Source organism: Haliaeetus leucocephalus, unplaced genomic scaffold (assembly GCF_000737465.1).
Source record: "Haliaeetus leucocephalus isolate CR32 unplaced genomic scaffold, Haliaeetus_leucocephalus-4.0 Scaffold68, whole genome shotgun sequence".
Lineage (NCBI taxonomy): Eukaryota > Metazoa > Chordata > Aves > Accipitriformes > Accipitridae > Haliaeetus > Haliaeetus leucocephalus.
The window spans coordinates 2,408,613-2,420,315 of NW_010972504.1; the positions used below are offsets into that span (position 1 = coordinate 2,408,613).

Sequence of the window (11,703 nt, forward strand, 5' to 3'; positions counted from 1 at the left end):
TAATTACAGCACCGTTAATGAGAAGAACATTTCTCATATCAGAGCATTCATCACGTTTAGCATAGACACACTGAAATCATCTATTCACATAGAGTCTGAAAATTTTTTACTCATCTCTAGTTAGATGCCACAGAAGGTAGTGTCTGGCAATACAAGGTAAGTCACACCATCTGGAAAGAATTAATACTTTTTTTTAAAAAATCAAGCACTTTTAGGAATTTGCAGAGTCTGTTGCTAAAGAAAATGACGTATTTATTTTCTTTTAAAAATGAACTGAAATACAACTTTAGGAAATATCTGTTCATTACATTTAGATACATAGTTTGAGACTGACTTATTTCCAAAGTGTTCCTTCACAGAGAGTTATATCCACATGCACCTTAAATGTTTTCTACATTCTCCACCATATTACATCTCATCACAATATTTATAATAAAAGGCTAACCTGTAAATTCTTTAGACGTTGACATTTATTATGAATACCTGCAATGTATAAGAAACCCTGAATAGTAGTTTGATTGCACCGAGACAGATGTAGGCTGGTAAAATAATAAGGCACAGTACTATGTATAGGGAACACGGGTTATTCTTTTAGCAACACAGACTTACTGACCTAGTTAGCCTGTCTGCAAGAACTGTATTTGGATTAAAGTCACTGCACCCTCTGAGTACAGGGACAATGTTCACCTATCCAAGACTGCTCTGATGACCCAAGGATTTTACATGTTACGGTGGGAGTTAAAAAACTGTAAGATATCCGTGGAGTTTTAGAACACATAAGGGCTCTTTTATGGGAAGTATGAAGTGTATACATTTCCCCAAACCCTTATCAAGTTAATTAAAAAAAAAAAATCAAGTAGTATCTGTGATAAGCACTAAGTATAAAAACATTATGTCCAATTTTCAAAACTGTCAAGTACCCACAGCTCCAAGTGCTCAACACATGCAAAAGCTACAAGTTTTTTCATTAAAGTCTTTCAGCACAGTTTGTTTTGAATCTCAGCTGGGTACTGCAGAGAAGTACCGCAGATCTTTCCATATTATTTGGGCTCTCCACTTCCACAACAGTATTAAACTTTGGCAAGCAGGGGATTTGTATCAATCATTTCAGCAGAGATCTCTGGGTGCAGAATCAGCCTTTTGCTTGTATGGCTAGGATTAGTAAGACATTGCTGAGATCATCATGTATATGTTTCACAGCCAAAACAGCTATTAGTGTTAAACAAGAGAAAAACAGAAGAGCTGTAGTCTGCAGTGAATATCCCTTTAAAAAGGACCCTAGGTTTATTTCGGAGGTAGTTTTAAAGAGGATGGCCATTGCAAAGAACCTCTACTGATAAATTGCTGCTTAAAAGTTTTCAACTGCATGAAAGCCCTAACAGGTCACAACGATTGTAAGCAATTTCAGATGGAGCAACACACTCACTCTTCCACAAAAGTCACCTTAAAGCTTTCCAGTTAGTCTGCTATGAATTCTTAGGTCCCCAGACAACTAGAGTTCCTATTCAAGCTGGATGGGAAGGACAAAAAACTCTAGTGAAGAGTATCTGTTGTACGCAGAAGATCTCTAGAATCAGGTCACTGTTGTGAAACAAGCTTCTCATTCAGCAGCTGGCATTAGTAAGACCAAACCAGCAAAGAACTAAACGCAGCCTGGGTGGGTGTTTGCCTGTGGCACCATGTTCTGCAGGGAAGAAGAATACTTCACTGTCCCACTGAGTCAAATAAGAACAAGTTTCTCCCTGCAACTTGGAGAGGCAGATAACATTTGGACCCCAGTGTAAAAGCAAGGTGTATCTGTCAGATGTGATGCTCATGCCTTGTCATTCATTTATATAAAAATATTGCTAAACCAAACAGCTAAAAATGCAGACAATAAACAGAGCATGTTATTTACAATACAGAGACTAGCAGTGTAGTAAAACAGAAGGAATGTTATAAGAAACATTTTAAAACAAGTTTGGGTGACTTTTATAAATACGATGTCTGTTTTGCTGTAAACCCAAGTAATTTGCATTTGTTTTGTGCTACCTTCCTAGAAGAATGTGATTGAAGTTCAGTGGAACCTCACTAGTGCTGGCAGATTAACAAACTTGCAAAGCAAAGAGTTACTGCAAAAATAAAAGCTGTTCTGTTAATCTATTTAGACAAGTTAAGTTTAGCTTTATACTACTAACCAGTATCACAACTAATGAAAATGATGGACTTCTGGCGATTTCAGACCTTGCTAGTGTTTAGCTTTCCAAAAAACGAAGTGTGACTTTGCGATTTGACTGCATCTTGCTGAACACAGCCACTGTGACCACGACCACCCATTATAGATGGCATCGTCCAATGACACAGCCCGTGGTCCAACCCTCCACACGTGGCTGTGGGCAACTCCTATGCTAATTCACAGGGAACTGAACAACTTAAGTGCTTACAGGGATAATTCCTCAGCTCTCTCCCTGATATGATATTTATTAGCTCACTTGGAGGGCTCTCCCAGTTTGGGAATACCATATCACACTATTCACTGAAAGCAAACATTTTATAAAAAAGAAAATAGGGCTTAGTAATCGCAAACAAGACCAAAAGATTCTCAGCTGCATTCCCTGGGTTACAAAGAAGTCCTTTTCAGTATAGCAAAAATCTGCTGAGGCTGCTTCCTTTTCCATCTCACCTATTATGGCTGTATGGACAAGAGCCCCAAATTAGCAAGACAGTTAACTATGCACTTCATTTTAAAATGTAGTAGTCCCAAGTACATAAGATCCAATCTTAAACATACACAACTTATAACAGGCACCTTGTGCAGTTAGGTCACGCTGAACACATTTTCTAGATAAAAAGCAATGTTCTTGCCAGCTAATTACTTTATCTGCAGTTTTACAGCACCAGCCTTAAGTGAGATTACTGTCTGTACACCAGAGGCTGTTACATTAGAAGTTACCTCATAGTAACCAGTTGCCAGAAGTCACAGGAGAATGATTATTCTACATTTGGCAGTTTGTAGATGAAAGTGGTTTAGAACCAAGATACTGCTCTGTGTTCCTACAAGAAGACCTGTTTGTACAGCTCCTAGCACACCAACACTCCACTGTCTTCTGCCAGGCTCCAGACACTACCATCACTTTATGGTCTCTATATAAAGTGCTTTTCTATGCATCTTTCCCTAACAACCTATTGCTCCTGAAAGGTTCCTTTCTCCTTGCTCACCAGGTGTCTTTTGCAAAAAAATGTATAAAGAGCAGAGGAGGAAGAAGAATGTTTCTGGCTTCTGAAAACGTGCCACATCTATTAGAGATTCTATGAAAATCGATGGTGTCTTCTGCCACTTCCCCCCAAAATCCACTTCCTTGATTCTCCATTCAAATAAAACTCCACTCAGCTGAGCAAAATAAAAAAAATACCAGTCATGCATCATTATGAAGTGAACTATGAACATACCATACATGCTGGTATTATTTGTAGCTGAATGGATAAAGGCTAGACTGTTATTTTAATGTTATTACTAAGCTTATTGAATTTATACTTTTAAAACAGAAGTACTCAGAAAAGCTACATACACGAGAACCTCAGTTTAAACAACAGTCCTGGAAAGTCTGGAGCTTTGGCTCTGTCTTTTTGACTTTTTATACAGGCCTCCACCCAGCATTTCACCAGTGCTGTAATTAAATAGAGCAGAAGAGAAAATGCAGCCCCATCTTCTCAGAGGGAGGGTCTTGTATTGAACATGTGGTCACCTTATCTTAAAATTCACCCTGGTCATTCGTTTGTTTGTATACTGAGAGCCTCCTTGTTTTAACATTAAAAAGCTGCTACAGAGAAACTCATTATATTTAAACCCTTCTGTTCATAAAAGCTCTAAATTGTATTTAAAACTGTGTTCAGGCACCTGGCAAGAGATCAGATGTTTTTGTAAATGGACTCGGGCCATGCAGCTGCAAGAAGTAACAACCCAAACACGTTGTGCTGTTGTCATTACAGGTCACACCACCTTTTCATGTTCTTGGAAGATAAAGGAAGAGGAAATACAAGCTCATATGTTTCAAGAATGAGAAAACGTAGGCATCTCTCTCTCAAAGACCTGAAGGAATATGATTAGAAATAAAGCAATTCTTCCCGTAATATATTTTGATTTGGATCCACCAGTTCTTGCACCTTATCAGTCTTTTCTGATAGTTCACAGATTATGCTTAGATCTCAGAACATGCTTCCAATTATTAAGCGTGCCCTCCCCACCCCCATTTTCTAGTTACAGTCCTGGGCCTCAAAAACTTTGACTTGTCTGATAGGGGTGGCATGTTTGCTTTTTATTAAAGAGCTCCATGCAATCAATGGAATTCACTCTACACACAAAAAAAGAAATATTTAAAATGACCAGAATCTCAGACGCATATAAAACAGCTCTTTAAGTTCGATATTTTTGTTTTGGAAACAACACGGGAAAACAAACACACACACACCTGGCAGAACTGATGTTTTAAATGAGCTCCAAAGAAACAGATAATTGATTCATTAGCTCTGAACAAACTGGCCCACACTTGCGATGGACCAGTCATGATCCTGAATTCCCCTACCAGCTTTCCATAGACTTTTAAGGGAAACAGAAAGTGTACAGAAGTTAGTAGTTCTATTTAGATATATCCTGTGTTTCGTGGCATTTCTATGCTCCTTTGGGAAAAAAACCCCAACTATTCAGATGATAAAATTTCAACACCAAATTCCTCTGGTGTCTACATCCCATGGTATTTTTAAAAACCTCAGTCAGGATAGATAAGGGAAAAGCAGCGCAGAGAAGCAGAATTCTTCAAACATAAGTTAGCAATTTGCAAGTAAGTTCCTAATGCATTACATTAACACATTTGTGCTTTTGACAATAGATGTAAAAATTCTCCCCAGAATAAAAAGAGTTCAGTTGGAGGTTAACTGAAAATATGTATTTTAAATCCATTTCCCTTGCTGTCTTAAGCAAAAGAATGTGTTAAACCGTCCTGATAAGAAACAGTTTGATTTCTAAAACAGCATTATTAAATAGCACGTCTGCCAAACTGTCATTTTACTCAACAGCTGAGCTGACCTACCCAGTAATGTAATATGCACCACATTGTGAGTGAAACAATTAGATAAAAGTTAGCCCTTTAAATGTGTACATTTTGACTGAACTTTTTATATTCAAGATTTAGCCTCTAATAAAAAGTAAATCCATTAAAAACCTCTGCATTTAACTTCCTTACACATTATTAACAAACAATTAAAATACAAGGTATGTATTCTGGAAATACATAATTATTAGCTGACCAGCTTGGGTAGCACAGTACATAGAGGTATACTGCCATTGGAGTCAGATGTTAAATTAGCCCTCAGCTTGTTCGCTACTCCAACTACAGGAGGCAACTTGGAACCTATTCCTGTGAAAGAACTTGTATAGCTAGAAATCCGTTTATTGGAGGTTTTATCAGTGCTGGGTGGTTTGGGCGTTCGTTTACAAATCCAAGGGTGCCTTAAAGCTTGACTCGGAGTCATGCGTGCGGAAGGATCCCAGCTGAGACATTCTTTTAAGAACTCTATAAACAAGGGATCGTCGCAGCCTTTCAGTGCCGTCACCCAGTCTTTGTTCCCTGGAGCGCCTCGTATTTTACCCCGGCGCGATCGACTGCCATTAAGGGTCACTCTTCCATCTGCATGTGTAGTTACAGTGCAGTAGCGAGGATGACCCTTAGAGTTGATGAAGTTCTTGGCTCGCTTGGATTGATCCAAAAGCTTCTGAGGTGGCATTCCAAGAAGTTCCATCATACAAGCCAGTTGGTCTCCCTCATCCTCCCCAGGAAAAAGAGGGTATCCAGTCAATAGCTCCACCAGAATACAGCCAAAACTCCACATGTCTATGGGCATCCCATAGCGACTTCCCAGAATTACCTCTGGCGCCCGATAAAATCGAGACTGAATATATGTGTAGACTCTTTGGTGCTCAAAACAGCTGGACCCAAAATCTATAACCTTGATTCCACTCCTCCCTTGCTGTTTTAGGAGGATATTTTCTGGCTTCAAGTCACAGTGTATGATTTTGTTTCTGTAAAGGGCATCCAAACACTGCAGAATAGAGTGAGCAAACTTGCGTACCAGTTGGATACTGAAGCCCTGAAACTTATTTCTTTTAATCAGCTCATATAGGTTCATACTCAAGAGTTCAAAGGTCATACAGATGTGGTTCCGAAAGGTGAAGCTTTCCAGCATGTGAATAACATTCATACTGCCCGTTTTGTCCTGCTTCTTCAGATGCTCCAGAATCCGGATTTCTTCTGCTGCTTGGCGATGGAACCTCTTTTCATTGCGAACCATCTTTAAGGCTAAGTGTTGGTGGAGTTTGTGATCATAGACTTTAGCAACTTGTCCAAAACTGCCCTTGCCAATGATTTTGAGTACTTCATACCGGTAAGCAAGATGGTCATGGGGCACGTGAATGTAGCTGCCTTGGTCATCATCATAACCTCCATTGTTGGGACCACCAATTACTCCTTGCCTCTTTTTTGCAGCTGGACCCACAAAGTAAATTTCAGAAAAATTAAATATCTCTTGCTGCTCATAAGCAGATAACTGATGTTTGTACTGTTTGACAGCTTGCTCTGGAGCTTGGGAAATGGCTTTATGTGCTTTTGAGGAACTACCACCACCTTTAGAAGTGCTTATGCTCTCTATACTTTTATCTTTTGTCAGGGAAGGAAGAGATCTTTCTGAACCAGTAATTCCTGCAGACTGAAGAGTGCTACTCCTTCTGTTGCCACAGTCTTCAAATAATTGCTCCACCTTGACCTGACTTCCGGTCAGAGGGTGATCCTTCATTCCAAGTTTGTTGCTAGAAACCTACAGATGGAGGGGGAGGAAAAAAAAAAAAAAAAAAAAAAAAAAAAGCTTTACTATCTTTTAAAGCACAGACTGAGAATAAAATCAATACCATGTTAAACAAAAACAGTAACATCAACAGGTTTTGCATTTCTATTAGGAACAAATATAAAATGCTGGACCTAAACTAACTCAAGTTACAAGGGCAGTTATAGAAGGGTACACAAAGAGAATGCAACTTACTGAAACAAGCATTTGCACAAACATAGTGTACTTTTAAGTCCATAAAGGGTAAACCTGAGAGAGTTAAACACTCAAACAAGGACACAATACCTATCTCTACTAGTATGCACATAGTCAGCAAACAGCCGGGGGAACAGCTATGTTTAGCTTTAAACGTGGGTGCAGCAAACACAACCAACGACAGATGCAACTTGCACCTGTCTAAAACATGCAACATCACATGAATGTGCAGAGAAGTGTCAGGAATATTGCAAAGACAAGTGTGCCAAAGGAAGACAAAGAAACAACAGCAGGTGACATAAGGCTGGTGTAACCAAGCTGAACGAGGAGCAAAAGGATGACAGAGCAAGACAAGAGAAACCATACTTTAAAAAAAAAAAAAAAGCTTTTTCTTTGAAGGGGAAAATACCACCATAGCCACAACTCCCTTTGAAATCATGATAGCTGCACAACTATCTTAAGACAGACTTGGAAGCTCTGAATAATCGAGAATATCTCTTACTCCAACTTAGTTGACAGTAGTCTCTAACCACTGCCTCTTACTGCCTTATGTTAAAATATTTACATCTGAAATAAATGCATAGCAGGTGAGAAAAGCACTGTGAAATTTTTCAAGCTTGCCGTTTTTACAATTTAGTAAACACTGAACTCCCTGGAGTTCAGTTCAGTTCCTTACTAGAACAGCAGTTATTCCCCTTTTCTACTCACTGACGCTCCATGCTGATAGACAGCAGAGAGGTGTTGCCTTATCCTGTGCAACACTGAAGAAGCCACGACTAGAGTAGCAACATCTGTTTTCCATTTTGTCCTTTAATCTAAAAATAAAGATTTGAGACACATGCCAAACCAAATCCCTGAAAACCAAAATAACTACACAGGAATCAAACAAAAAATAGAAATAAACCTGCAGATCCACAGCAATACAACCAAATTCCTTTTTAGTTACATACAATCCAACATCTTGGCACAGTCCGTAAAGAAGGGAAGTGAATGTTCTTGCCAAAAACAACTACACACATCTCTTTTAAGAGTCTGTTGGTGCTGCCTTGAAATGTTAGCTCTTGCTCACAAGCCCCCAAAAATGGGCATTTCCTGCAGAAGCCAGTCCTTATCAGTGGTGACTAGGGGCCATCGGATATATCCTACTAAGTTCCGCTACTCTGCGCCCTATCAACCCCAAAATACAGTGTACTGTAAGAGACACGCCTTTCCAGAAAGTCTTAAATAAAAAAAACAAAGCCCGACCCTGGTAACTTAGAAGAAACGCCTTTTTCTTGGAGTCTGGCTGAACCTCTGAGATAAGAATAGCATATTTTCAGAACTGGCTAAAAGACTATTCAGTCCAACAGACTCAAACAGTAAGTTTACAAATAAATAGAGAACATTATGCACCGAACAAGGTTCACACTTGTTTGTTTTCTGAAGTTTTCCAGGGAAGGGGGGGCAGGAGAGAGGGGGAAAACCAAAACAAAACAAGCCTGTCCTTCTACAGTAAAAGTCTTATTTTCACCTTTGCAATCAAAACTTGATATTGCTCCTGCATGGGTTTCAGTTGTATGCGCAACAGAAGCAGCTTTTTATCGCTGTGATTCAGAACAGACACAACTGCACCTCTGCAGCCAGCCACCCTGACGCAGAACATTGCCATGGCAGTTTGTATTAGCAGGGCTCTGCGGAGCAGCCTTCTCTAGCTGGATGAATGAATTACAGGACCAAGACTTCAAAACCTGCTACTGTATTGCAGAAATGCTACTTATTACATCAATTTCTTTCAAGTATTTGATTTCCAAAAAACAGTGTTAACAGTCTGAATGTCATCAATTGTAGCAACATGATGAAGTGTGAAAGCCTTGCAAACAGTGCTAAATCTAAATATTCCCTATTCAGGAGCAATAGCAATCTCTGCTAGCGCTGCTGTTTGTAGCAACATTTTGTACCTTTGAATCCCCAAATAAACAAGGAATTCATTATTCCATTTATCCTGGAACTATTTCTTAATGAAGAAGCTACAGCTTTGGATCTCAAACGCGACTCAACAGCCACTCAGTAGCAAAGGACTACATTTTCATTCTTAGAGGACTACCAAAATCATTTGCCACATGATGATGAGACACAAATATAGATCAATCTTAACTTGAACTCAGAAGAGTTATGCTTAAAGTCAGATGACTTCTGGGTATCATCAGCTTTCTTTCAACAGCTTGCTTTCACAAATCACAGGCTGCACAGGTTTTGTTTTATTGATAAAATGCTATTAGCAGCCAAGAAATTAGACTGACAACACAAGTGGCACCCTGTTGAAGATTTTCACATCCTTACAAAACTTCATTCTAATTGAGAAGGAAACAGTTAACCCAGTTCCTACACAATTGGTTTTGCAAAAGCATGTCAGTTATTTTCTGAATACTGCATTAAACAAACTGAATTAAATGCAAGTATTCTCAAAGCAGAGATACTTATGTTCTCTTATAGCTAAGATGAAAAGAACGGTCAGCTGCAGACATCAGAACTCTTCAATTCTCGTGTAACTTTACACCATAATACAAAAATCTTGCAAGAAGGAAACCAAATATCACTTAATTCCAGATACTTTCCCATTAAAATTGAGCATCATTATTTTCATCCTTGCATGCTTCATCTCAGTTCCTGCTTGCAAGATACCACTGAGGTTGTATTTTTTGATGTGTCATCATGGCAAAATAGGCATTTCATAATCCTTAATCTTGCCTTAAGAAGTTAACAGGCTTGATGGACAAAACACAGACAAAGAATAAGATACACCAGTGAAACAAAATATTCATAAAGTTATATTTGTATTTAACTGGATAGTTCCATTATTCTGATTTCTGTTCAGTTATGAACAACTGAAGTTACGCTATGACATAAACACTGCAGTTTAAAAGTTCCCACGTCCAGGCAAAAAAATCCAAGCCACTACTCTTCAAACTCAACAAATCTCTAACTTTCTTCTACTCTCCCTCAATATTGCCAAAAAGGGAAAACATAGACCCATGCTACTGAGTTTGCTCAGTGAATGGCACAGACCAAATTAATTACTAATATCTGTTGCAATAAATTCCCGCGAGGCGATGATTTTCAAATGGATCTTACTCGGTGAAATGCCTATTTTCACTTTTCAGAGAGTGGTTTTCTTAAGCTCAAGCTCCTTCACTTCTGCCAGAATTCAACAAGAGCCAAAACACATTTAAAAACCATATAAAGGTCAGATCACTGTACAGCTAAACATGACCACTACTGCACAGTTGAATCAATTTAAGGGAAGATCTCATAACTTCACATCTGCTGAGGAAACACAGCCCTTATGAAGAAACACATTAACACCTTCAGTCCATAAAGAGCTATTTCGCTAGCAAAGGAAGTGGCAGATAATGCCAAAGTTTTCAGAGGAGAAAGATACTTTTGTAAGATGCTTGGCAGCCACGCAAACCCACACTGCTCCTTCTGCTGTTCGTAAGTACTTATCTCTCAGAATTTTCATGAGGGAAACTAAAATGGAAATGTGCAAGAGGTAAAGCAAAGCATGTGTGGATTTACATACTTATTGACATACGAGGTGACATGACAGAACACTTCAAGCTTTTGTAAAATAACTTTCTTGATTAAAACATGAGCTGAGGATACTAAGATAGGATTTCTGAGGCTGCCTAGGAAGTTCTACACTGAACAGAATACCACATCATTTTTATGCTTAGTAAAAGCAATAATGTTAATAAGTTACTACAAAGCTGCAACATCCCACTTTTTAAATTTATTCTTTGTAGGGAGATGTCCAACTCCTTGATAGTTCCCACTGCCACACAACACAAGGTGAGGACCCAGACGACTTTAAAATACTCACATTAGATCTTCCAAGGGAAGGAAGTCCTGAGGGGCTGTGTTCTTCATTTGTAGACTCTTGGTACCTAATCTGATCTATCCTCATATAGGAGTCATATAATCCATCTCCAAACCTGCCTGGAAACATCCCATATGCAAATCAGTTAGTCACAACAATTCACGTTGATACAGACAGACAAACGCTGCAACGTATCTCATTTTGCACATTTTAGTCTGCAAGATCATCAGTTCTTGTTCATTTATTAAGTGATCTTTAGAATCTAACTAAATTTGAGTACCACAAAGTGCGAAGCTCTTGGGAAATCTTAGTTTGTGATGCTTTTCTTTTAATTTAGAGCTTCTCTTTTTTTTAAATCAACTTCTACCCTGCAAATATATCCTTCAGAAACATTAATCAACACACTCCCCGTTTTCCCTTAAGTAGGATAATCCCGAACTAGCCTCACTGAGAACGACAACAGAAAACGAGCATACACTTAAATACTTGATAGGACTATCCTTTAAAGTAGGTTATCCTTTAAAAATGATACGTGGGAATTACCGTTAGCAGATTTGCTGCAAGGGGGGAAAAGGGCGGGGGGGGGAGTCGGTTTGCACCGTAACTGTTGGCAAACACCGTTAAAGAACCGAGAACTGCAACGTGTAACGCGACCGACCCCGCACCGGCAGCTCGGCCGGTTTGCGAACGCCAGAAACCGGGAAGGGGCGGGGGGAAGCTTCCCCCCCGCCCGCGGGCCCTCCCCGAGGCCTCAGCACCGCTCCCCGCGGGACCCCCGC

At 39.3% G+C, this 11,703-nt stretch overlaps 1 protein-coding gene across 2 annotated transcripts; it reads right to left on the reverse strand.

Annotated features, from left to right (window-relative positions):
• Positions 1-331: 331 nt before the first annotated feature.
• On the reverse strand, positions 332-11,040 carry DYRK3 (dual-specificity tyrosine-(Y)-phosphorylation regulated kinase 3). 2 transcript variants are annotated; one of them, XM_010579161.1, is made up of 2 exons: positions 10,928-11,040; positions 332-6,846 (listed from the first exon to the last, which is right to left on the reverse strand). In XM_010579161.1, the coding sequence occupies exons 1-2, from the start codon at positions 11,009-11,011 to the stop codon at positions 5,275-5,277; spliced, it is 1,656 nt and encodes a 551-aa protein (XP_010577463.1). In that variant the 5' UTR covers positions 11,012-11,040; the 3' UTR covers positions 332-5,274. The 2 variants fall into 2 exon arrangements, with proteins under 2 accessions (XP_010577463.1, XP_010577472.1); XM_010579170.1 differs by lacking the exon at positions 10,928-11,040 and adding an exon at positions 7,973-8,242.
• Between the last annotated feature and the right edge of the window lie 663 nt (positions 11,041-11,703).